General features: G+C 40.0%; 1 protein-coding gene across 4 annotated transcripts in view; it reads right to left on the bottom strand.

The window, feature by feature from the left end:
- Nucleotides 1-27,481, bottom strand: part of EPHA6 (EPH receptor A6) — a 511,169-nt gene that overhangs the window by 158,118 nt on the left and 325,570 nt on the right. For all 4 annotated transcript variants that reach the window (XM_035315198.1, XM_035315200.1, XM_035315199.1 and 1 more), the window contains exon 6: nucleotides 9,083-9,207. In XM_035315198.1, the coding sequence (XP_035171089.1) occupies nucleotides 9,083-9,207 (125 nt within the window). The remainder of the gene's footprint in view (nucleotides 1-9,082; nucleotides 9,208-27,481) is intronic.

The raw sequence follows: 27,481 nt of genomic DNA, 5'->3' as shown, positions 1-27,481 counted from the left end.
TATTGGAGTACAAAACTAACAAAGCTAATTGTGAATTACTAAATAACATACCTTTTCTAAGAATAAGAGTTGGCTAAAGAAATCACACTTCTAAATGAAAGGCTCGCCTATGTGCATTTTTGGTCCCAATAAAAACAATTTAGCACAACTTTTATTTAGTACAACTGTAAAAGGCTTGTAATAATATTAAACATGGAAAATAATATGGTTTATTCCATCAAAATAGAATGGGTCCCCTTAAAAGAGTTTCCGTTTACTCTTTGCATTTTCCTCTCTTCTCCCAGCCTGACTAATTCAGGAACATCATTACTTTTTTTTTTTAAAAAAAAAAATTGCCCACATTATGTAGTCTGTGGCTTTGTTTCCATTTCAGTGTGGAAAAAAAATAATTAAAAATGGAAAACTAATAACAATCTTTCCTTCTGCATGGTTAGGATGCAGTTGCTACTCAGCTTTAGAAGAATAAAAGGAAGAAAAAAGTCACTTCCTCTATTATCTCCAAAAAGAATACATGCCTTTTCAGCTCTATTTCCCCAGATATCTCCTAAATGCATCAAGGAGTTCAGGAAAAAAAACTTTAAGTGAAATAATACCTTGTACTGGAACATTCCTTCATTTAGACAAAGTTATTACCTTAGCCATGTCTCAAAGTACATATCTTCTTGATTTATTCTGGGAATTCATGTTTATGGTTGGGAACAAGCAATTTTTGTAAAGTACATATTTTATGTATTATTAAAACACTGACCAAGCTTCAGTTTTTAAAATAGTTTGGGCTCACAGAAGGAGACTTTTAGGAACTTTTAAGGTAGTTCTTATTTTAAGAAAGTCTGAAGGAAACTTCCTGACATATTTTAGAGCACTGGGTATCTAGGCATTATATTTAACATATATAAGGAAATTATTATTGATTAGATAGTCATTTAGCAGTCACATTAGTTATACTTAGATCACTGCTCACGAAAATCATCTTTCTTTTTGTAAAAATAGGTCAAACTTTCAAACCCAAAGTCTGACACTTGAATGTGTGCTAAGGTACCTGAAAAAGTTAAAACTCTCATTAACTTCAGGTATTACAAAAACTTACTGGAACTACACTCAAAGGTGAACACACTGAAACTGGGTAATAATACAACAACAATAATATTTTGAGCGCAGTCTCTTATTTGTTACTTCCAGATTAAACATGTTGTATGTGTTACCATTTCCTTCTGGGCAACTGATATGTTGACTCTGAAAAGACAACATTCCTTTTTTACAATACATTCATCAAAATCATCTCAAGTTTGATCTCCAGAGTGAGCTGAACTTTACTGCACTATAAAATATGAGGATCTTCTGATATTTTGAGCTCATCTAATCACATGCTTAAAATTAACTGTTGATTGCTGTGGTTTACATTATTATGTAAAAATTAAATAGATAATAATATATTATTTAATTTAAATTTTATAAATGATTTTAAAACTTTTTTTTTTAAAAAAAAAAGTTCAACTGCTGAATAGCTAGAAAAAAAAAACATTTAATAATACCTTTTTTCTTCAGGAACCAACCTCTACTATTGGTGGATTTAGCCTCCTTAGCTTTCTCTGATGTATGGAACTAGTGGGGTATTAAGTTTGTTGTCTTGATAGTTTGTAATGGTTGTATGCAATAGTTTGCATACCTCTCATGCCTGTATCTTTGAAAGAGTTTGAAAATGATTAATTCAAAACCATTAATGCACTTCTACATTTGTGCAGCTCTTCTATAGCAGTTACTGAAATATGTATTGTGCACACAATTTTCCTTGGGGAAGATGGTATTGGCTGCAGACAAAAACACAAGATCAGCAGAGACTGAACTATATTTTTTTAATCAAATCTACTAGGGTTGCTTAAAAAGCATCGTATTTCTTGTCAAGATTTTTTTTTTCAGCAGGAATGACAATAGTAATAGCTCCGTAGGCTACTTTATTATTAAATACAAATGGAGAGAAGCTAGCTCTAAGTAACTGAAGAAAAGTATTAGAAGACTGGTCAAACCAGACACCTAATGGAGCTGGCCTAGCTTACAACTTCTTTGGTAAACCCTTTGCGGTACCTAATTGGTATTTAGAGGCAAGATTTCTTTTTCTCCTAATAGCAATTATATCAGTGTCATTAATAATGGCTGTTGCAAGGTCCTTAGGTTTCTTCCCAAAGGCAAAAATTATATCTGGGCAGAGTCTCTTAATTATTCGCTCTCATTTTATACAGTTTGGAGGCCTATTTTTTTTCTTTTTAGAATCCTTCAGCCTTTCACAGTTCTTCCCTTGGGAAACTAGGTTAATAACAGCAGAATAGCAAAACTGAGAAGCTTGTTTAACATCACTTATTATGCTAAAATAAGCTAGGAGATTTTGTTTTAATGATTATCTCCCAAAGCGCATTTGTAGTGATTATTTTTTAAAAACATTTGCCAGACATGGTTCGTTTCCCAGGAGCTCTGAACAGCCAGGAATGCCAGAAGTGCTCCATGGAGCTATGTGGGCTCACAGCAACACGCTGATCTGCTCCTGCTGCTTCGGTCAAACAGAGGGTTTGTTTAGTACTACTGTAAAAAGCTCTTAATATCCAAATTACTCAGTGTTCTCGTTTTTACAAGAATGTAACAGAAGCGTAGTGTTTCATGGGCCCTACATTTCTTGCTTCTGGTCATTTCTGAAACACTTTAATTACAGGCAGCAGATTGCTACTTATCCCTCAACTAATTCAAGTAATTAAAAAAAATTACAGGAGCAAATTTTTCATTTTATAAAAGAACAATTAGCATAAGGTTAAGAATTGCCCAGTTGATCATTCAATACTAACACTGTAGTATTCATTATTTTATACTGAGTATACATTTAAAAAAACTGGTTGACTGGTCAGATACCTGAAGGGATCATATGCTCATCGCTGCTGTTATAAGCCTTTTCCTGTTCCCTAACCCCGTCACTGATGTTGACAAAATTTAGTCAGGAAGCTTGCAACAGCATCAAGCACACTATGGCATGCCTAGCAATAATAAAAGAATATGCCTAGAGAAAGAAACAGTAGCAATGCTGACACAACAGCAGCAACTGAGATATGCCTGCTCCTGAACAAGGTGACACAGTCTGCTAATTTTGTTTCACCTTCCCAAAATGTCACCCAGAAATTGAGAGGATTGTCTTAACTACATGATGTACTTCTTATAAAAACTATCTGTCTCGACTAATGAAGATATGTGGCTCCGCCTTGAGGTTAGGACTCCAGCTGATACTTGAGTAGGGCCAGGTTTTGGGGCAGTGGGGAAAAAAGGAGAAAAGAAGCATTATGTACATGCTGCCTGAGCAGAGCTGAATTCATCTAAAGAGAAGGATGGCAAAATGTCTCCTTTGCTAAATCCACACAGCAACATCTGTTGTCCTAACCAGTGATGAGTCACATACCCTACACTGGCAATTCACATGGGAGAAAAAAATAAAATGAAACAACTCAGGCACGTGGGCAAAAGCAAGCATGGCACGTTTCCAGGGCTCCCAGCAGCATGCTACTGCTGTGCATCGGAGTGGCACTAAGCAGAACACCAGACTCTCTGTTCCTCAAAAAATGCAGACAAATGGCAAGGATATCAGTTCATACCTCTGTACGCACATCGAGTGCCCCATCTTTTTGCTGTCAAAGCACATAGCATGTATTATATGGTACATATACATTTTTATGGCTTTGAAATAATATGGTGCATGTGTTTCTGGACAGATATATTTGCTTTAAACAACGGAACATTATTGTAGGCATACAATTCTGCAAGAGTAATTTACTTCCTCGTTTAAAATTTTCCACATTAATTTTTGTAAAAATAATTCTGTCTTTTAAGATTTGTTACACATTGATGTCCTCAAATCTTCACATTATTCCTATCAGGTCAGTTTCCTCAAACTCTCTTACATATGTTCATACTCAAATTCAGGATGCTTCATTTTAATTCATACTAATAAATACTCAAACAAATAGCAGTGTTTGCTTTAATATCAGAATTTAAGAGAGAGCATCACTCCTCATAGAAGTTAATTAAATAGAGCTGTAGACTGACAGAAAAATTAACAAGGTCATATTCCTTTCTAATTCTTTAAATCTGGTACTTTATCTACCTGCTTCATCAGCTCTTCATCTCTTTTTAAAATCTCATTGGGAAACTAATTCCCCCCTTGTCTTTACTGCTTGCTTATTTTCTCTCCTGTATTTATTAATTCAACACTAAATAATAGTGAAGCGGAGGAAACGTCGTATCTGACATCCTACGTATCTTGTCTACTCACTGTCATATAGAGGTGGGTTAAAATTTTAATGTGAAAACTGCCTGTAAGTTACAAATCGAATCTGCCAATAAAATGAAGTGTTTTATCAAAGGGATTTGGCTTTAATGCAAATTTCACCAATGGACAAGAAAGGAAAGAAACATCAGCCAGTCTTTCCATTCTGCATCCTGCTCCAGAAGATGCTTTCTATTTGCAGATGTCACTGCAATGCCTGGGATATTGCTTGGATGAATCCTATAAAATCTCTTCTCTATAGACCAACTTTATCAGCTAATTATATATTATCTCGTAACAGAAAATATAATCCAGCTGGTGTATTTGGGCCATATGGGAGAACTTAAAACTTAATATAGTTTCTGATATGTATACAGCTTGGTATGCTTAACACAGCTCTCAGGAAACATTAATTTTTGATGATTAACTTTGAGGGTTTGGGTGGAAAAGGGGAGGAATAAGCATTTTCCAGTTCAGCTGCACCACCTGAAGTGCAGCTGGTATGGCTTATATCCACTGTGTACTGCGTTTCCTTTCCCATGAGAGAATTCCTACAGAAGGACTCAGCTTCACTGCAAGACTGTGGCAAGGTCATATCAGCCTTCATCTGACTTGAGCATGCAGCCTTTGTAAAGGTGATCAGATTATGATGCCCTGGAATCTTTCAAACAGTAAAAGCTTTAGTCAGTGTCTGAGTAATAGTGTTAAAGTATAAAGAAAAAAATTGATTTCTGTTAGCAAGGAAACAGAGATTATATTGATACCTGGAGTTTGATTTTTGAAGGGAAAGACAACAATGCCTATGAAAGATTTTTTTCTTCTAAAAGTACTTTGCTGTTTGTGGAAGATATTAAAGGACTATAAAATAGAATGGATAAATAACAGACTGTAGAACAGGGTAGACATCCTGTAGCAAGAGAGATAACTTGCAAATGTTTAGTATCTGTGAGGACTACAAAGAAGGTCTTTGAAGAAATGCTTTTCAGAGTACATCTTAGATCTCTAAGGTCAAACACTTAATGGATTCTTTGTGTGCTGCAGTAAAGACTCACTTACTGTCTAAGGTGACAAATGTTGCTAACTGTAGCTTTTTCAGAATGATTCCAAATCTACTGGAAATAAGATATTTCAACTACAAAGCCTCAACATGCAGTATTACTTTAGGATAACATTCTCTCTCTCTATCATGTAACTATGCAACAGAAAACTTCTGGTCTTCACTGTGACAGAAACCCATAGCATCTTGGACTAAATTTCTTAGAATTTTTGTTTACTTCACAGGCCAAGTCAGCTCTCAAATTATGTCCTAGGTCACCTTATGTTCCTTACATTTTTGGCTGAGAAGCTGCAGAACAGAGTGACCCCTTGTCAGCCTACCCCACAAACATGTGAGTGTATTCCTATAAAAAGAAACAAACAAAAAATATGTAGGATACGTATTGAACTGGCTTACAACTAAGTTTTGTCATTTTCTCAAGATTTTAATTTTTAGAGACTGACAGAAAGGCGAACAATATTTTGTTAAAGTTACGAGTCTGTGTATTCTGCCGTAATTCACTGAAGAAATGAAGGTCGTATGGAAGAGGGTGCTTTAAAGCAGTCAAATTACTGAGCTGCTTTATTATATTTTTGAATGAAAGTATGGCTTCTATACTTGTAAGCTTGTTGATAGCTTTGTATAACATCTCTACTTTATTTCTTTATTACTTGGTAGCATCTTTCTCAGAAGATGAGAAACTATTTTTCACAAAGAGATGAGGCTTGATCTTTCCATGGTTCTCTGTGTACAACTTCTATCACACAAGACTGCAAATAAAACTTTTATGCAGCTCTAGCACAGTCTAGCCTTATTCCCTTGTTCTGCTTGTTCTGGATATGCATGGAAGGATGCTTCTGTGTATTCTGAGTTCATCACCACTAATTTATCCTACTTATAAAATCATTGGAAACAGTCCCGTTTTGTGGAGGGCCGACAGTATTTTGTTAGATGGCTACTGGATTTCTGTAAGCTTACAGATCTTTCACGAAACCATGGGAGCGCATGTCAAGAAATGACTTTCATTTACAAGCTGCAGAATTCCTACTGGTTATAATTAAAAGAAAGCATGCTCCTCTAGGGTCCCCAGTGTCTTCATAATTTTGCAAATGTCACCAAGGAATCTTGTAAGAAATAGATGTTCATAGTTATAAAAATTTTAAATCCTGCAGGGTTCTTCAGACTTTCTCAAAGTTAAGAAACTGATACAACCAGTTGAGACCAGAATATCTAGTGTTTGTATTTGATGGAGATGTTCAATTTCTTATATTGAATGTAAGAACAAAACCTCTTTTCTAACAGAAATGACAGGTAAAAAGGGATAGAGATAGGACTGCAAAATCTGTTCCGTTTTACTAATTCTTTTGTATAACTGTACCTAATGCAAATGGACACTGGTTTGTTCATTTTAATTGTTGCCTTAAGTCATTAAGAAATTTTCTGAACTTTTAATATTTAACTTGCTTTTGAGCTTTAGCTCAACTTTTTATTCTCCAGAGGAGGGTTGTCTTTGTGGTAGATTCACACTAAATTCGGTTAAATTATTTCCCTTTTATCACATTTCTTGTAATTTTGCAACACCATCCATATTTTTGTCACTTCTCCTGATAATAGGAATGGTGATGTTTTCCCCTTTTAGGGTCACTAGGAAGCCTGAAAGATTACACTTGCTGTATCTACCTGACATTACACAGCCTGTGCTGTTTAATATGTGGAGTTTCAAGGTGAAGAAGAAGGAATTTGTTAAAGCTCATGTTAATATTTTCTGACTTTGAGGTAGACACTCTCCCTCTTGTTTTCAATATACAAATCCCATTTGCATTTGGCCACTATACTTACCCAGCAGCATAGTTGTAATGTATGCTTCTTCAGCAATTTTTAAATATAATTAAAGTGTTTTAAATTCACATTTTGTAATTTAATACTGCAAATCAACAGAGTATTTTGCAATACAAAATTATTTATCTCTCTAGAATGTGGTCTTCAAGAGAGCTATTGCAAATCTGTCACATAGCTATTCTTCTGCACAAATAAGTGGCTTTGTTACTGTTAGGTGCTGGAGCGTTTGTCTCTCATTGCACCTATTGCATAGCACTGACAGAGAGGCTATCAGTTCTAACTTAACAACAAAAGGTGTACTGGAGAGCTATGCATGTAGTCCAGTTAGTGATTTAGGGAGAAAATAATCCCTGTACAACGGTACTGGAAGATGCCAGCAGTGCATTTATCTCCCCACACCTAAGAGGGAAGAGAAGTTAATAGTTAAAAGATACTCCTCATGCATTACAAAAGGTGAAAATAGAATTTTTTTTTATTTTTTTTTTTTGTAGAAACGGACAGGAACAGTTAAAACTATATATATCACAGGGCCATGAAGCCTGTTTTCTCTAATCTTGTATAATGGACAGGACTTACCAATATGTAGATCTCTAAGAAGAGCTATTTGCCTTGTCACTCAGTATTGACAGATATTGGCAGATGATCTATTGATAAAAGATTTTTATAAATAAGAGCTTTATAATTTATCATCTGTATGAACGATTTTGGATATTTGTTCCCAAATAATTGAATAAAAACCTGCTATTTCTCTATTTTAATTCACTTGGTTATTATTTTAACAGAAATAAACAAAAAAGGACAGTGCTAGTCATAGTGTAGTTTACTATGGTAATGGATCAAAACTTGAAAGAGTTCCATCAGTGTAGGAAAATAAAGTTTCCTTGCTTGACTGCCAAATATTCTAAACAAGCTGTTTTCTCCCTCTAGCTATTCTATTTAAATTACTTGGATTTTCCCCAGTTTACCCTTTTTTTCTGCATCATTAAAGCTGCATAATCTCAATAGGGAAGGGCAGCCAAGGAAGGAAATTCGGATATTTACAGAGCCTATCATCCTTAAATCTGTCTTTCATGCCTTGGCTTATATTACTGTTCTTTGTGGTCTTCTCACTTATCCAGTAGTTCCGTTGTGACTTTTAGATGGGGACAAAGAAACAGCAAGAACTGATTTAGCAGATTACTGTTTAAGAAATGCATATCAAGAAATGCCTTCCTATGTTTCAAAGACATTGATTTGCACTAAACTTTTGCATCGGTGCTAGGCCCTGTAGCTAACTAGAAACGATGAAATGTTCTGTGCTTTGGGAAAGCAGGCTTCAGATTATACTTTCGTAGGACATGCTGTCTGTCACCTTGTACCTTTTCCTGTAATGCACGTTGTTGCCCGCTTTTATGTGATATCCTGTAATTTTGACAGAATGCCAGAAATGCGACATAAATGCCATGTAGTCTTTATCTCTTGTAACCCTCTAAATGAGGCTAATGAACTCTATCATTTAAGCACATATTATTGCTAAATAATAGAACAAAATGAAATTACATTGATGTTCACCTTAGTTGTATTGTTTCAGCGCCACTCCAATATAAAGCTTTTACAGTCTATACATCAAAACATGCTCAATTATACAATCCATTTATCCATGTTCATAATTGCTGCTACTACAAGACAGGTATATCTACTGCCTGCCTGCTGCTCTATTTGGTTCTGACATGAAACAAGACAGTCATCAACAAGTCAGAAGTGCAACAACAAAAAAAATCCGTACAAAATCCAACAAAAAACATCTACTTACAAAGCATTGTATATGGGATCAAGTGAAAAGTTTAAAATATATTTTTTTAAATACAAAAATAACAAAACATATTGATCTTTAGGGACTGAGTTGGGGTGATGCTGTAAGTGTGACCTACTTTCTCATAGTACTTGATCTCGTAGTCCAGAATGGCTCCATGGGGAAAGTCCGGCTCTTGCCAGGAGAGGGCAATGCTGTTTTGGGAAGCCCAGTCCTTCCTTACCATACCTATCAAGGAGGGTGCTGAAAGGGAAAAGGATAACTAAGGGTTAAAAATGAAGCACACGCTTTATCCTTTTATCCCACTGTCTTAGGATACCAACCCGTGGTAACTTTGAGTGACCTCCAGGCAGAAAAGCATGACAGATGGCAATTCTCAGGGAAACCATATAACCTGGAATTAACATTGCAAGTACACACCAGTAACTCTTCGTTAAAGCGCAGACCAGCTTCCGAGAAATGGCTGTACACAAAAATACAGGAATGTCTTTTCTGTCTCTCCCAGAAAAAGGGGCCCATGCCAGTCCTCACCACTGGCTGTGCACAACCAGGATGCACTGCTGGCTCTGAGGACATCGGGTCCAGACCAGAGCTGTGTTTCAGAGACAGTAAATTCAAAACTCAGCATACTCTGCTTTAAATGTCATAGCTCAGCTGTGTAAAATGTACATTTGGTTTACCCCCAGGGGTAAAATAATGTGACACAACTTAAAACAGATGCAACGTGTTCTGTTTCTACTAGCTGGGCTGACAGAAGCAAGAGTGTTTCAGCCCATCAGGGAGGTGGCTGTGTGTATGTAATACCCAGCTTGCTTGAGGAGGCCAGGGGCAGGGACAGGGTTATGGGCAAACCATGGCAGCAAAGGTGCCCCAAGCCTATCTGAAGCAATTGACAGTGTAGGTCTGCGGCAGTGCAGCGAGCAGGAACTGCTTCCAGCAGCTTATGGAAGGGGCCTAACATGGGTGGATGCACCCAAGAGCCAAACTATCTCACAGTGGGGCTAAGTGATTTTAAGAATTGGATTTGCTGCCCTTTTGGAGAAGAAGGATCAGTGCCTCCTATGTAATAATGTCAAATGGTGCAAAAATTCAATCCTGGAAAACTCTTTGCTTATTTTATTAATCTGGTCAAGTATGGCAAAGAAAGCCTAGTATTCTCCAGACACTAAAGCTGTTATACTTGTATTGACGTACAGCTTTCCCAAATGTCACAACAAAACTAATCACATTGTTCAACAGTCTTGAAGACAACCGAGAAAGTTGAACAAACCAGCTCTCAAACAGCACATCCGAGTCCTGCCAGCTTCCTGAGGTTGTCTCCCACAAAAAAGGTGCTTCCAGTGGTTCACAGCTTTCCCTATTTGTCATTCAAGTAACATATACCACTTTATTACACACCCTCCCCCATTCCTCTCTTTTATGAATCTTACTTAACCTCTTCTAAACTCCTAAGGAGCTGTCTCCTAAAAATAACATGCTTTTATGACTTCAGGTTTTATCTTTTGGATGAAGGAGTCTCCCTAGGAAAATAAAATAAGAATCTGCATCTAGTCACAAAATTCTGTGCCTTTGTTGTCTTTCCTGTAAATCTTTCAGGAAGTTTAAGAGATGAAAACAATCAATAAACTCTAGAAAGCAAACAAACACTAAAGAAAACAAAACCGATTGTTTTCCTTTGAAAGAAGTGAAGCTCTATACACAGACATGCATATAGCAATCTCCTTCTCTGTGACAATGAGAGAAAATAAACTTCTATGCACTTTCAGTCTTCCCTGTGGATAGCTATTGTGTGATACAACAACCCAGTCCACTTCTATGTAAAGAAAGCCAACAGCCCAACACATGATACTGAATGAAAAACAAACAAACAAAGCAGCTACCAACAATATTAAGTGGATAAAAGAGCTTACACAAGAAACTTTCCCACACCTGTACTTATGCCATTTTAACCACAGGTCTGATGCAAGGGAATGAGTGGAAAAAAAAAAAAAAAAACAAAAAAAAAAGAGTTCCTGCCTTGCCAAATAAAGGATTAATGTATTTTTCAGGAAGTCCTTAAACAGTACAATGGAAGTACAAATAAATAAATAAAAAGCATTCATAAATTCTGGGCAAAAATGTTATCCCTGGGTACATATAAATACTCCCTCAGTTAAAGTGATATTTTTGTTCTTGAAAATTGAGGGTGAAGTTGAGCTCTAGTAATTTTACTCTGGGGTAAAATCAGCTACTTCAAGCAGGGAACAAAGACCAGTCTGTTTAAAGGAAATCACGAGGTAGCAAAAATGGATTTGTATTTGTGAAACACTGATCAAGGACCTATGAGGGCAATTCCTCATATACATCTGTTTACTGTTTGTTGTGTTGAGTCATTCACTGGCATCAAGATGTGATTTAGAGGTGGAGTCTAAGGGAGCTTTGCAGATTTGTCTGATACACCCCGTGTGCCTGCTCCAGCTGGGCTACCTTCCTCAGCACACCATGGCTTCATCTCACTGTGTTGTAGGTTCACTAATTCAATAACCAAATCCTTGCAGTAACATCCAGCTCAATTAGAGAAAGCACCAGGTTAAAATGCAAATATAATTATACTCTTGCTCTTTCTAGGCTTTTCAAAATATAAACAACAGGTATTACACTTCTTCAGATTATGGCCTAACCTTTGTACGCTTTTCATATGCACTGCATGTGGTGCATTTTTCTTTGGGTTCTGATTCCCAAACTTATACGACAATTTAAGTTGTATTCAGCCTGAGTTCACTGCAGTGACTCTTCCATTTGAGCAAATGCATGTCATAACATAGTCTTGGTGTAACAGAAGATCAGCTCAAACACTCGGTATCAGAAGTAGACCAGCCCAGGAAACAACTAAGTAGCAAAGTAATGGAAGAAAATTACTTCAGCCCTCTTGTAAACCAGCTCTGCATGACCTGCACTTGAAACTGAAAATCCCATGCAGCAAGGCTCATGTCACACCTTTTGTTTGTACTAACGTACTGAGCAAAAATTAGGACTTTCCTTTTTCCTTTTTATTTCTTTAAAGCCTCAAAAGACTCACCATTAACTATTTCTTAAATGTTCAGAAGGATGATCCTACTATTTGTCACACACAGATTATCTATTCACATCTCAGAGGAAATAATTACTTAGAAAAAGAAAAGGATTCCAGTCAGGAAGTTATTGTACAGAGAAATAGGCAAATAAGACTAAGTAATTAAAAGCGGCAGCTAGCTCAGTTTCTGTTTCTTTAGTTCTTATGAAGTGGTTTTAAAAACAATACTTTCTGTGGAGAAATTTCAGCTTCTTATGAGTTGCTCACTAGAGCAGAAGTTATTTAGACCCTAAAGATCCTACCCATTTATTGTTTGAGCTCTCTAACTGTGAAATTGTAAGATAGGTAAATCCTATTTGCTCATTTATAAAGACTTCTCTAATGTTCCTATGATGAATCAATGGGAAGTTCTTTTAATTAGTTGTTTCAAATCCAGAAGCTGCAGGAGAGCTCTAATTTGGTTACCCAATGAAACCATTTGGAAAAAAAAAAATGCTTAGAAGCCCAGCATGGCTTTTAATCACTTTAATGGCAGCATTTTCTTGCCATTGGTACTAAGCTGAAAGATGGTTTCTGGCTTTTGAGCTCAGTGTTGATCTCTGTTTTGTACTGAGGATTCTTTGCACCATCTGCTCTCTACGTTTCCCTCTACACTGTTATAAATTTCTTGAATTGCAATGAGTCATCTACAGTGCTGTCAGCTCCTCATTTAATTTAGTTTGATAAGTTCCTTTGTCTTTTCAAAATTGAATTGAAAGTTCATTCCTTAATTCAGAGCGAGCTTTTTTTATTTATTTTAAATGCCTTTGGCTTCTCTCCTTTTCAGAATTCCTTTTCTCATACACTACATAGAAGGCAGAAAATGTGTATTTTAAACGATGGTTGGAATTCGGTACTGTTTCTCTAGAAAGTTTCTCTTCTTCCTAGATTGACTTCCATTATCTGTAACTCTCTGATTTCAAAACAGGGATCTGTAGGAGAAGCTTTTTTCCTTGAGTCCATTTTCAAATTTTCAAATTTCTTGTTTCATATTGTTAAAAGTATGCACAGAATTTCCAACATTTCTCACCTGGTTTCCGGGGCTAAAAAATTTGATATATTGCCCACTCACTATGAAGAAGCGTTAGACCCAGCAGTTGCTGATGGCAAAAGCTAACCTGATGTCTGGACTACTCTACCCCTCTAGTATTTCATTTCAAACCTTATTTCTCTAGTGAAGAGAAACCATGTCAGTGCACTGACATTTTACTGGCTGTCAGAACAGACCCTACAAGCAATGTGTAAACACTTCTGTGTTAAAAAACTACCATCGAACAAACAAGATAAGCTACATCATCATTCTCCCCTTTCCTCCTTTCCTTCCTGCACTGCATCTGTTTTGCCAAGGTCAATGAAGTGTCAGCACATACAAATTTGGGGCAGCGGGGGGATATGAAGTGCACATGTGGTGTGGTGAGGACTGCAACTCCGGTCATTTAGACACCATCCTCACGGGAAGGCTAATGATCTTCATGTGTAAAATACTGTCATTGGGAATAACGTGGTTTAAATTACTTAGGAGTTTCTATACCATCACCATTACCAATGATAATCTGAATTGCAATAAATACAGGCTATTCTTTCCTTGAGACCCCTGCCTGCTTCAAGACACAGGAAAGACAATACTCACCAAAATATAGGGCTTTATCACATTGTCTGAATAAAGCTTTCCCAGCAAAGGAGGGAATCTGGCCTCCTCCCTACCTGTTCTTTCTCTCCTACCTCGGCCACTTCCCAACTGAAGTTGAGGGAAAACACTGACTGAGGCCCACTCAGCAACCAGTCTTCTTTTTCCAAACTCATTAATTGAATCCTCCTAGTTTCCTGTGACACAGAGGAAGAAACATAATTTAGCATCCTCCAAGTAGCCTGCTTTCCTCTTGTTATTACATTAAGGGAAGGACTGTTGCAGGTGGAAGAATCATAGAATCATTAAGGTTGGAAGAGACCTCCAAGATCATCTGGTCTAACCATCACCCTACCACCACCAATGTCACCCAACAAACCATGTCCCTAAGCACCACGTCCAACCTTTCCTTGAACACCCCCAGGGATGGTGACACCACCACCTCCCTGGGCAACCCCTTCCAAAGCATGACTACTCTTTCTGAGAAGAAATGTCTCCTAATTTCTAACCTAAACCTCCTCTGGCTCAACTTGAGGTCACTCCCTCTAGTCCTATCACTAGTTACCTGCGAGAAGAGGCTGACCCCCAGCTCCCCACACCTTCCTTTCAGGTAGCTGTAGAGAGCAATAAGGTCTCCCCTGAGCCTCCTCTTCTCCCAGTTCCCTCAGCCACTCCTCACAGAACTTGTGGTCCAGGCCCTTCACCAGCTTCATAGCTCTTCTCTGGACACGCTCAAGCACCTCGATGACCTTCTCGTACTGAGGAGCCCAAAACTAAACATAGTGCTCAAGGTGCGGCCTCACCAGAGCTGAGTAAAGGGGGAAGATGACCTCTCTGGTCCTGCTGGCTGCACTATTCCTGATATAAGCCAGGATGCTGTTCGCCTTCGTGACCACCTGGGCACACTGCCAGATTGTGTTCAGGTGAGCATTCACCAGCACCCCCAGATCCTTTTCCTCTGCACAGCTTTTGAGCCACTCTCCCCCAAGCCTGTAGTGTTGCATGAGATTGTTGTGGCCACGGTGCAGGACCCAGCACTTAGCCATGTTGAACCTCATCCCATTGGCCTCTGCTCATCAACCCATCCTGTCCAGGTCCCTCTGCAGGTCCTCCCTACCCTCTGACAGATCGACAGGAAGAAATGTGCTGTGAGGACTAATTTAAGTTGACTTTGGTTTCATGTCTGTGTTGGTCAGAAAGCTAAAGAAGATGGGTTTACTGTTCTTTAAAAGAAAAAGACTTTTCAAGCGTATAATAATATATCACAGGTAAATGGTATGAACTAATTTACACACAAAACTATGCATAACACTACAAAAGCTATGGTTACCTAATTATCCAAATCCTATTCAACAGAAATTTTTGGAAATTAATGAAACAGATTATGGTTTAAGTACATTAACTTTCTAATGTTTTGTCCTATTGCTTAATTATGATGCTAGAAAGTTATTTAGTAAAGCACCAATAATATGAGATTATAAGGCAAAAAGTTATCTAGATTTGTATTTCTCATTATAAATACAGCCATACTGTATTTATACATAAAAAGTGACTTTTTTTTTTTTTTCAAACCATACGTATGGACTATTTATAACTGTTAATCATAGGGCTGTACCAAGGTCCAGTATTATACTGGGTTGTAAAAACCTTTCCACTTCTTTCTATACCAGAAAATGTTATTATATTTACTCATTATTTCTGTAGCCTAGATTCTCTAACTATATTAGAATTTCTATACTATTTGATGCTGAGTATGATTTTGTATTATACATAGCAATAAATGAACTCTGGGTTTTTATTCGTGATCTCACACTTGGAAAAATTGTTATTTCAGGACACTGTAGGAAAAAAATATTGATTTTACTTCTGATTCTGGAAGTCTGCAAGGGAGGTAATAAGCAATAAAAAGATTTTTTCTTAGGGGAGACATATTACTCCAGTAGCAAAACTGGAAGTAATGAAATAACATTTCCTGATCAATGATAATGTCTTCTGTATTATTAGCATTTACGCTATTTACCAAGGAAGGACTTACCAGGGAAGCTAAGAGGCCAAAACCCTTCAGCCTTCATTACTAATGCTACCCGTGATACATATTCTTGGTCAACTGACAAGGATGCAGTTGTGCTGCCTATTGTCTCCAGCAGCTTTCGTTCCTACAATGTGATTATTAGCCCTCCAGCAGAGATGCATTTCATTCTTTCTTTTGTGTTTGTTTGTTAGTATTTCTATCTTTGTAGGATAAGGGAAGAGACTATTTTATGAGTGAGGAATGTGATAGGGATTCAGGAGACCTATGTTTATATCTTTTCTGGTCACACTCTAGAGATTTTCTTTAATATCTGTGACTGAGTTATCCTAACCTACAGCAGGAATGTCAATACCTTCCATTATTTCCAGTATGAAAGCACTTCCATCTAAGTGTCTATATGAGCAGCTGTATAAAGGCTAAAAATTTATAGATTAAGCACAAGTTCACAAAGAAAATCTCCAGTAAATATGAACATAAATTATTTTTTTTTAATACAAAATGTAGTCTCTAATGAATTGCTGTATTTTAAAGATGTGTACATGGCTGAAACATCTTTGTGTTTATCCTTAATTCAGTAATAATTACTTTTCTTATCATACAAGGCTGCTTCCAATTAGTACAGGGACTAGATAAGATACTTGATTCCTCACATAATAGAGTCTCTTATCTTCCTAATCACTTCAGTGGTAATTTATAGTTATAATGCTTGGAAGGTATGCTATTACTGGCTCGAACTTCAGAGTTCAAAGTTTAATATGGACTTTTCCTGACGAGGCACTAGCAAATTAACATCTTGGGGTGTAAAAAAAAATTGTTTTTAGTTTATACTCTTACACTAGTTCCCTAAAGGTTTTCATTCGAAAGACAGCATACCAGTACACTTCTTTTGAAGCACTTCATTTACTGAAAAATATGCCTTCAGCAAGATATAATTACAATCTTTCCCTCCATTTTAAATTCTTTCCCCTTGCAGATTTTCTTTGCTTCCTCAGAAATGGTGGGAAAAAGCCAAGTGAACTTAATCCCATTATTAAAAAACAGATTCTCATACAGTGTCCTGGGCTAAAGGTCATGGTAGATGTAACCCCCAAATCTCTTCCAGGCAGATTCAACATCATTTTTTTCTACTGCGTTCCATAACACAATTCTTTATTCCTTGCTGCTGAGTTTCTCTCTAATCTATTGTTGGTCTTATGTATGAAGACAATAATTATTCACCCATACATTTTTTTCAACACTACAGATCTTCTTTCACTTGCAGAACATGCTGCCATTTATTATTTTACAAGTTTGAGACAGAAACACTCCTAGATCTCTACTACTAACAGGACTTGCTCAGTCCCTGTTTCTTCAAAATGGATTATATCAGGAGACATTTAAAAGAAATTCTTTAAAATAAAGTCTTAGCACCTGTCAGCCTGTATGGATGTTCTGTTCTCTCTGATGAGGTGTATGTGTGAAATACACCCTCAAAGTTAAATATTTTATATTTTAAAATATTTTGCATAACTACTACTACAGTGAACAATTACTTTAACGATGTTTCTTTAAATTACATTAGCTAAAATAATCACACAGATCTTTTCCAAAAATGTATGTTTTAAAGAGTTACTTTATATGCTCTGTATTCCTGAACCAAGCATGATAACTTCAGTTCAAAAAAGCTCAGTGGAAATACAAACTTTCAGGAATCATATGCAAACCAAAAGACGTGTAAAACTGAAAAGGGTCCCCTGCCATATAAATGGAAATAATGTCAAATCAATGCTCTCTGACAGTCAAAGGGATTTGCACCAGAATAATCAAATTCTTGGCTCCTTTCCATTGCCTTTTATTGCTGGAGCTGCCAATATGTGGCTTCCAGATCTAACAGGTCACTGGGAATCCTGCTGAGGGGCCAGCTCCCCCAAAATCAGAGGTTCGCTGTTCTGCTTTTGCAAACTCAAATGTTACGTGCTGTATTGCTCACAGTTCCTCCTGACTCAGATGTTGCCACTCATTGCTGTATACCATTTCAAACCGGTGTGCGTGCTTCTGGGGAACCACTCCTGACATGCATGCAGGATTCCTCCTAAAAATGTCAGGGTTGCTTATAAAGTTCCCTTTCTAGGAAATCTGTGTTAAAAGAGAAGGAAGTGGAAGAAATTGGTTTACTAGCAGAATCAGATTGGAACTATAATGCTGTTAATCAGCATGAAAAAAGATGTGCTGCAGCCAATGTGGTATGTGAGTTATAAATATCGTGCCAGCACTGCTAGGTGACCTATGATGCGGGGACAACCTGTGGTGACACATTTGTCCAAAGAACCTTGTTTTCAGATGCCTAATGTAACCTGGGAATTGGTATAAATTTATTGGAAATACAACTTGAGGTTAAGAAGGCGTCATTTATTGCAGCAAGATGTCATTATGGAAACAGAGCTGTAAGTAAGTCTCATTCAGCAACAACCCCTCCAGGGTCAAGTGGAACCAAATTGCTCTGCAGAACTTCCTGCTGCTAAATTGATCACAGAAGTTTGAAAATGAAATAAGCAGGTTAAAAAGCACTAGGAAATCTGCAATCTTTTCACTCCATTAATTGCTAGTCATCCTGGGATGTAACAGACGAGCCTAAAATGTACAATCATTTGAGGAAATCTTCCTTGCTCTTGTTTATATCAAAATATGAAACTACAGATTGTAGGTCATTTCCTGTCAAACAGTACTTTACAGGTCTGAAAGAGGTTTTTATTTAGCAAGAAAATAATGAATATTTTATCTGAACACCTTCTCTGAACCTTCTGTAAAAGCTGTTTGTTGGCATGTGCAGAGAATGTCAGAGCTACCGTACTTTAATATTCTCAGTTAATGTACGTACATGCAGACAAATCTGATACTGACTTAAAATGTATGTCTTCCAACAATCCTCCCACAAATGCACAAATGTTGGTTCTTACAGAGCATTTCATTTATCTGCGATGCAAAATAAATATGCCCTCATAAACTGATTCTCCCAATGACATTACAAACAAAATTATATTACATACATAAATGCTAAAACCACTCCAAAGGTATGTTGTTATCTGCTCTTAACAAAAAAATAATTAGAAATGATAACAGCTATCACTGAGTATGCCTCTGCAAACAGTTTTATGTGCATGCTCATGCATCCTTTAAATCTTTAGTATGCATACCTATGCACAGAAAAGCACACCCTTTTAAACCCTGGCATACAGACTCACAAGACAGACTGAGAAGCACTTCCAGAAGGCCAATATGATACTGGCTTGTACCTGACATCCATGAATCACTGAAAAACACTGTTGCTGACAAATGTATGTTAGGTGTTCAATTTCTTGTCACAGAATCACAGAATGGCTGGGGTTGGCAGGGACCTCTGAAGATCATCCAGTCAAACCCCTTGTCAAGCAGAATCACCAATGGCACACTGTGCAGGATGGCATCCAGGAGGGTTTTTAATATCTCCAGAGACAGAAACTCCACAGCCTCTCTGGGCAGCCTATTCCAGTGCTCTGTCACCCTCACAGTAAAGAAGAGCCCCCTCATATTCAGCCTGAACTTCCTGTGCTTCAGTTTGTACCTGTTGCCTCTCGTCCTGTCACTGGGCACCACTGAAAAGAGACCGGCTCCATCCTCTCAGAGAGAGACAGGTGATTCCAGAGGGCAGTTTCTCATGCCTATCTGAGACACCTTCTGAGGGTGGCACAGACTGCACACTGGAGCTGCCTGTGTGAAGGCTGGACTTTGCGACGTCTGCCAGGGTTCATTACATGTATCACTACTAATAGCAAAGAAGCTTAGGACAAAATCAGGCATGGATCTTCTTCATAGGTGACCTCTAGAGCAATTTGAGATATGTCAACATCCTAAACAAAGTGCTTTTTCATTTGGTTGTATTTGTATGACCCAACATAGTGTTGCATAGACATACCCGAATTAGCCTATTAGCTTGCATACTGAAACTAATACACCTGCATTAGCTCAGACTGATTAATTCTTTTGAGAAGACACTAAGACAGTAGTGAGCTATGCTGGAAAGATAATGGCAAGATATCACGAATTGGAAAAAGAGCAATTAATGGAAGGCTGACTTATGAGCTGAGGTTAAGGAAAGATGATGCACACTGATTATGTGCAAATAATAGCAGTCTATAAAGATAAATTGTACCAATTCTCTCCTGATGTCTATGAATGGCAGAAAGAGAGGACTAATGAGTAGAAGTAGTGTGGTCAAATTATCAAAAAACCACAGACAAGGAACACATGCTGTAGTGTAGTGAGGGACCACTTACTCCAATTACTTAGACCACTAGGATGTCCACATACCTCTGAGTATGTGGACAGGATGTCAGGGTTAGATACAGAAGCACTGACACTTAAAAGGAGCATGGCAAATCCCTAAAACAGAACAACAGCTGGGTGGAATGGACGGCGGATAGCCTTTCTTACCTCTCATTTCAGACATGTGTAGGCTCTGAGGCTCAGAAAAGGCAAAGGCTGTTTCTGAACTACTGCACTCAAATATTGTGAAATAATCTTCAACAAGTTTAAAAAACAAATATCTTTTATGTGTTTTCCTGTTTCAAGAAGATTGAGACAAAAATCTCTGGAGTTAAAGAACCATTGTGAGCTTAAAAGCTTTCATCTTGCTGATCAACAAAATAGAAGAGCCTAGAAATTAGATCAGAAAACAGGCAGTAAAAGAATTTCTAAGGAAGAATTGTAGAATCCTGGGCAATTATGGAATAACCTTACAAAGGGAAGATTTTTCACCTATTCATTGCTACTTAGCTTATGCCCTAGAGCTTGTGGTTTTATACTTGTTGCACATATCCATTCTCATACACTGATAGAAAATCTGCTGACAAAGATCCAAGTGAGAAAAACAAACAAAAAAACATAAATTCACAATTCTAGATCAGTGCATCACTAAGTTTAACGAGCCTTTTATTTTCAGAAAATTAATTGTCTGATGATTACCCTCTTAACAAAAACCTGTGAATCCGCAGGGAACTTTCATGACGTCCCTGTGGTATTTCTATTCCTTCTCTTTGCATTGTATTAAACAGATTTGGTGTTCTTCCAAGTTCTGCATGCTGAACTGTTTGAACTATTTGTATAAACTTAAAGTTTTATTCTAAGCTTACTCTTCATCTACCTGGTAATCATAGGCCTGGCAATCAATGTCTTCTCTGCCCAAGACCATGTCCGGACACCTTTTGACTATCTCCAGTGTGTAACTCTACAAGATCTGTGAGCAGCCTCTGCCACTGCTCGGTCACCTTCACATGCACATCCTGATGTGCATTCAGAACCGCCTGTGAAAAGAAATGAAAAAAGAGAAGTGTGTGTTTGGAGAGGCGGGGGGGAAAGGGGGAACAAAAGCAAACAGAAAAGAAAGTTAGGAAAAGACTAGGTGAGAGGACAGGAGAGAAGTGAGGCCAGGCGAGGCAAGGTGAGGCGAGGGGGATTGCTGTGATGCGGCTGTGATGCCTGTGACATCACAAAGGACGAGTCACAGCGGGGGAGCTGTCATCAGGGCCAGCAGCAGCAGTGCCACCACACTGTGGCCTCGGCTGTCGGTGAGTGCAGTTCGCACCTCCTGCAAGCCATGGCTCGCCTGATCTTCCTCGCCCTGGCTGTGCTGGGCATTGTCCAGAAGCCGTGGTTCATGGATGATCACGTGGATGCGGATGTAAATGAGCAAATGCAGCAGCATGCAGAGCAGCTGATTGAAGGCATGGCTCAGCTGCTGCAAGAGATGGAGGAGAGGAGCCAGGAGCAGAGCGCCCTGGGAGCTCTGCTCTTCACTGCATTGCAGCAGTGGCAGCTCTGGACCTTTATTGACATCCTTGTCCTGCTCTTCGGGCTCTGCCGATGGCTCAGGAAAAAGAGATGTGGGCCAGGCAGCAGCAGCAAGCAGGGCAGCTACCCAGGGAAGAAGGAGAAGGAGAAGAGGAAGGATGGTGTAGAAGACAATAGCGACACCGATGACACCTGGGATCTAGGCAGGGTTTGGGCCGACTGCACCCAGTGGCCGGCACCGAACATGGCCGAGAAGTGCAAGGTGGTGGAGGAGCTGGTGGAAGAGCTACTTGGTGCCTGCCGAACACTCTCCAGGAACTGTCTCTTCAACCCACGGCTGCAGCCGGCCATCGGCGTGGGCTGCCTCTACGAAGGCTGGAGTGCCCGGGAGGACAACGTCCTTTACCGCCTGCTCGTGCCCCTGAGGCCTCCCCCCGGGCACGCCTTCCACCCGGAGCTGGGCGCTGAGGGGAAGACGGCAGCGAAGAACCCCGGCCTGCGCGTGGAGCTGGAGTGCACCTGTGTGAGAGAGCGGCTGGTGGGGGACATACTGTGCTTCCTCCACCACCCCGAGGACGAGCTGAGAAGACAGGAGCCCAGCCTGCTGCGCACCCTCTGCACCGGCTCCTACCTGGATGTGGAGAAAACCACCCGCTGGTTCCAGGCCTTGGTGAAAGCAGCCTGGGAGCTTCTGCCGCAGTCACGCCACTGCCGCCTGACGGTGCTGCCCTCCCGCCGCTCCTGCAAGATCAAGCTGTCCAGCGCCTCCGAGAGCACCCTCTCCATCGAGTTCACACTTGGGGTGCAGATAGAAGACTCGGACTCCTTCCTGAGCCTGGAGTAGGCCGTCGAAGGCTGCACCAGCAGCACGGCGCCGCTGCACACCACCAGTTTCTCCAGCAGCGCAACAGAGACACCTGTTAGCAGAGGGCAGTGACCACCCAGACCCTCGGAGAGACTCCATTCCATCCAGGAGCTTCAGCCTATGCAGAGGCCAATAAATTGGTTGTGTTGACATACACTCTGTCCGCATTTGTCTGTGCAGCACTTTGGGGGGGAATGTGGACATTCCCCCTGCTCAAGCAAGGCCGCCTAGAGCAGGCTGCCCAAGACCGTGCCCAAGATGTGGTAATTACAGGCCTGTCAGTCTCACCTCAGTGCCAGGTAAAACTATGGAGAAAATTATTCTCGGAGTTACTGAAAAACACTTGAAGGACAACGTGGCCATTGGCCGTAGACAACCCAGGTTCATGAGGGGAAAGTCCTGCTGAAGGAACTTCCTTTCCTTTTACGACAAGGCTTCCCACCTAGTTGACCTAGGGAAGCCAGCTGATGTCATCTTTTTGGGTTTCAGCAGCGCTTTGGATACTGCCTCACACAGTAGCCTTCTGGACAAAGCGTCCAGGCTACAGCTAGACAGATGCATAGTGTGATGGGTGACCAATTGGCTGGAGGCTCAGGCTCAAAGAGTTAAGGCAAATGGGGTTTCATGGGGGGTTATAATGGGGTTATGGCAAATGGGGTTTCATCAGGCTGCTGGGCAGCCCCTAGTGGTGTTGCCCAGGGCTCCAATTTTGGTCGAGTTCTCTTCAACGTCTTCATAAATGCCTCGGGCGTAGGACCTGAAGGTGTTTTTGAGCAGGTGACATTCAACCAATGACACTGATCGGGGAGGCGCTGTTGACTCCCTCAAGGGTAGAGAGGCCTTGCAGAGAGATCTTGACAGACGAGAGTGCCGGGCAGTCATCAACTGTATCAAGTTTAACAAGAGCGAGTGCTGGATTCTTCCCCTGTGGAGGGGCAATCCTGACTATGCATGCAGCCTGGGGGATGAGAGGCTGGAGAGCAGCCCCACAGAAAAGGAGCTGGGGGTTCTGGTCGATGGCAAGGTGGATAGGAGTCAGCAGTTTTAGGCAGCGCAGTAGAAGGAGCGTACAAAACAAGTAAAGAGCCCCCAAAGGAGGCCAACAAAGACGGTGAAGGGTCTAGAGGGGAAAACTCAAGATGTGGTAATTATATCATAGATTATGCTCAAATCCTAGAAATGGTAAGGTTGGAAAAGACCTGCAAGGTCATCTGGTCCTACCATCAACGTGCCACCAATGTCACGCACTAAACCATGTCCCTAAGCACCAGGTCCAACCTTTTTTTGTACGCCCCCAGGATTGGTGACACCACCACCTCCCTGGGCAACCCATTCTGATGCCTGAGTACTCCTTCTCAGAAGAAATATCTCCTAATTTCCAACCAAAGCCTTCCCTGGCGCAACTTGAGGTTATTCTCTCTAGTCAGTCTCACTTCAGTGCCAGGTAAAACTATGGAGTGGGTTTTTTTGTATGAAGGAAAAAACTGTTTGCTACTATGGTGGTTTTACAGTGCTAGGCCACTGAACACCACAACTGCTCTCTCATTTCCCCTCCTCAGATGAGGAGGAAGAAGTAAAGGAAAGAACAACTCACAAATTGAGATAAGGATAATTTAATTAAAGGGGAAAAAAATTCTAAGGAAATACTATTATTAATTAAACAATTCAACTAAAGGGAAAAAAGGGAAAGGGGAAAAGGCAGGGGGAAAGGGAATAACAGAAGAAGACTCTGTCCATACCTGGTCTCAGATACATGGTTTAATTTTTGGGTTGTTGTTTGTGGAGTCAATTCAGAGCATGCACAAAAAAAAAGCAGAACTTGAGAATTTGCATAACTTTCAATTTGACAACTTATTTAGTCACATATGGGAGTCAAGCACGGTCACTGTTAGATGATGGTGTTGCACAATACTGTATCACTGGCATAACTCACAAAATAGTATTCTTATGAATAAAATATTATTCAGCCTCTTTTACTCTTTCCCTTAAGCATATCATCATATTTAATGACTTCCTTAGGTATTTTAAATAATTATCGATACCTCACTTTTTTGTGTGCATGTTTCAATTGTGAGTCTGGAGTTTGATTGGAAAGTTCAAAAAATTATTATATTCACAAAAGTTATCTGATGTTCTTTGACAAACAAATAAAAAGGAAACCGTAAGATCCCCTAATTCAGATCTGTTTCTCAGTAGTTGGCAATGATCTCTGCTTCTGTCACATCCACCTTACAATTTTCAGTAACATGCAATATTTTCAAGTCCCTCTGTACTCGAACATATGGTGAAACCTGTGCAAAGTAACTACTGTAACACAGAACAACTACTAAGGGAAGCTTTGATATAGAAATAATAATAATAACAAAAAAACTCTATACATGTAGCAATCCCTTGAACACCATCTTCAGGTGTTCCTATCTTACCATGGCCATGAAAGGGTACTGACAAATCCAGATGTATGCGCTCTAGATCTACTAGTTCTGTGTGTATTGTTCAGAAAATAATGGTTCGTAAAATGTCATAAAAAATGAAGTTTAAAAATAGCAAAATAAATAATGCAGTGTACCTTCCTAAGAATTTTCTAAAAATATTGTGCTTGCACAGAATAATTCTGTGCCAATAACCTTATGGAAAAGAATTAATGATAACAAATGGGCTATCTATGTATTGCAATTTTTCATCCCAAAACGTGCTTGTTATCATTTTCAGGAGCCCACATCAATGGTATTATTTTGCTGAGCCATCATGCTAACTCTGCCATAAATCAGAATTTTCTATGCTTCACTAATGATCATGATCACAAACCATTAGTGGTGTTGATTTAGCTACTCTAGCCATGGGTGGTCAGATAGGCTGTGATTGGGTTTATAACTTTCATATAATGCAAGTTGATCTTCCCTGAAATGTCTTTCCAAAAATTTCCACTTTGACTGAATGCATAAAGACTTGAGGAAGAAAGCCTGTTAGATAATTAATTCATTGGCTCTGGCTGACAAGAGAGGATTTGGTTGATCTAAGAATCACAGAATCACGGAATCACAGAATCACAGAACTGTAGGGGTTGGAAGGGACCTCGAAAGATCATCAGGTCCAACCCCCCTGCCAAAGCAGGTTCCTCAGAGCAGGCTGCTCACGTAGGCATCCAGATGGGCCTTAAATATCTCCAGAGAAAGAGACTCCACAACCTCTCTAGGCAGCCTGTTACAGTGTTCCGTCACTCACCGTGAAGAAGTTCTCTCGCATGTTGGTGCAGAACGTCCTGTGTTCTATTTTGCGGCCGTTGCCCGTTGTCCTATCCCCACAAACCACTGAGAAGAGGTTAGATACATCCTTCTGTCTCCCACCCCTCAGATATTTGTACACACTGATAAGATCCCCTCTCAGTCTTCTTTTCTCAAGGCTGAACAGACCCAGGTCTCTCAGCCTTTCTTCATAGGGAAGATGCTCCAGGCCCCGTATCATCTTTGTGACCCTCCGCTGCACTCTTTGAAGGAGATCCCTGTCTTTTTTGTACCGGGGAGCCCAGAATTGGACACAGTACTCCAGGTGAGGCCTGACCAGGGCAGAGGAGAGGGGGAGGATCACCTCCCTTGACCTGCTGGCCACGCTCCTTGTAATGCACGCCAGGATCCCATTGGCCCTCTTGGCCACCAGGGCACACTGCTGGCTCATGGTCAACCTGTCGTCGACCAGGACCCCCAGGTCCTTCTCCTCGTAGTTCCTCTCCAGCAGGTCGTCCCCCAGCCTGTACTGATACTTCCAGTTGTTCCTTCCCACAGAATTTCTAGGTTGGAAGAGACCTCAAGATCATCGAGTCCAACCTCTAACCTAACACTAACAGTCCCCACTAAACCATATCCCTAAGCTCTACATCTAAACGTCTTTTGAAGACTTCCAGGGGTGGTGACTCCACCACCTCCCTGGGCAGCCTGTTCCAATGCCTCACAACCCTTTCAGTAAAGAAGCTCTTCCTAACATCTAACCTAAAACTCCCAGGTGCAGGACTCTACACTTGCTCTTACTAAATCTAATTTTGTTTCTTCCTGCCCATCTCTCCAGCCTGTCCAGGTCTCGCTGAATGGCAGCACAGCCTTCTGGCGTTTCAGGCCCTACTCCCAGCTTTGTGTCATTGGCATACTTGATGTGGGTGGACACTATTCCCTCATCAAGGTCGTCGATGAAGATGTTGAACAAGACCAGACCCAGAACCAACCCCTGGGGAACACCACTAGTCAAATGCATTTCTCTTCCTTCAACCGCTTTGAGTTTGATGGCGTTTCATTATCAGTCCTCACTTCCTGATCAGTTCCCTTTACATTTACACCAGAGGATTCAGTTACTTTAGAAATCTAATTCAAATAGGATGCCCAAAGTTAGGAGCACCAAGATCATGTACAAATAGTGCAGTCAGATAGTGCCTCCAGATGGCGAGGCAGAGCACTGATCTTAGATTTCTGAAATAAATAAGCACCCCATGCTGTCTTTGGTGCCTCTACAAGCAACTGAGGTTCACAAACATACCTCCATGAGCTAAATGGGATTTCTCTCATGGGTGCTTGTCCAGAGACAGACAATTTTCCCTTCCTCCAACTTCACACAGTTAAACAAGACCTTAGAAAACACAACTAAACCCCATTCTCTATTTATAATCTGAAGATTATAAAATGGCCCATCTTAGAAGTGTTATGATCTCAGGCTGTCTGGTTTATGCCCTGCAACTCTTCTCAGCATCTGGACTGGGAAGACAGAGCTGAGCCACAAGGTGTCTCCTAGTTCTTCCTGCAGAGGTGAGAATGAGTGAGACTGATGTTACTCTTCTCCCACCCAGGACCTCCTAACTGCTGTGTGCTTTCTCAAACATACTCTGCATCTCTGCTAATGCACCTCTTCGGCTGGAATCATCTCATGCGCTGTATGGTCCTAGTTTGTCCCTCAAGCACTGTACTCAGTGAAGCCACACAACAGAACAGTGGAAGGAATATAGCCATGATGTGCAATCATATATTTAAAATGTACTGTCTATCTCTACATTCATGCATGCATTTTACCTTTAAGCTATGTCTTCTATAAAAGCAAATCCACACACAAAGATCTGCA

The sequence above is a fragment of the Oxyura jamaicensis genome, chromosome 1 (assembly GCF_011077185.1).
Source record: "Oxyura jamaicensis isolate SHBP4307 breed ruddy duck chromosome 1, BPBGC_Ojam_1.0, whole genome shotgun sequence".
Classification (NCBI taxonomy): domain Eukaryota; kingdom Metazoa; phylum Chordata; class Aves; order Anseriformes; family Anatidae; genus Oxyura; species Oxyura jamaicensis.
This window is presented reverse-complemented; position numbering and strand designations above follow the sequence as displayed.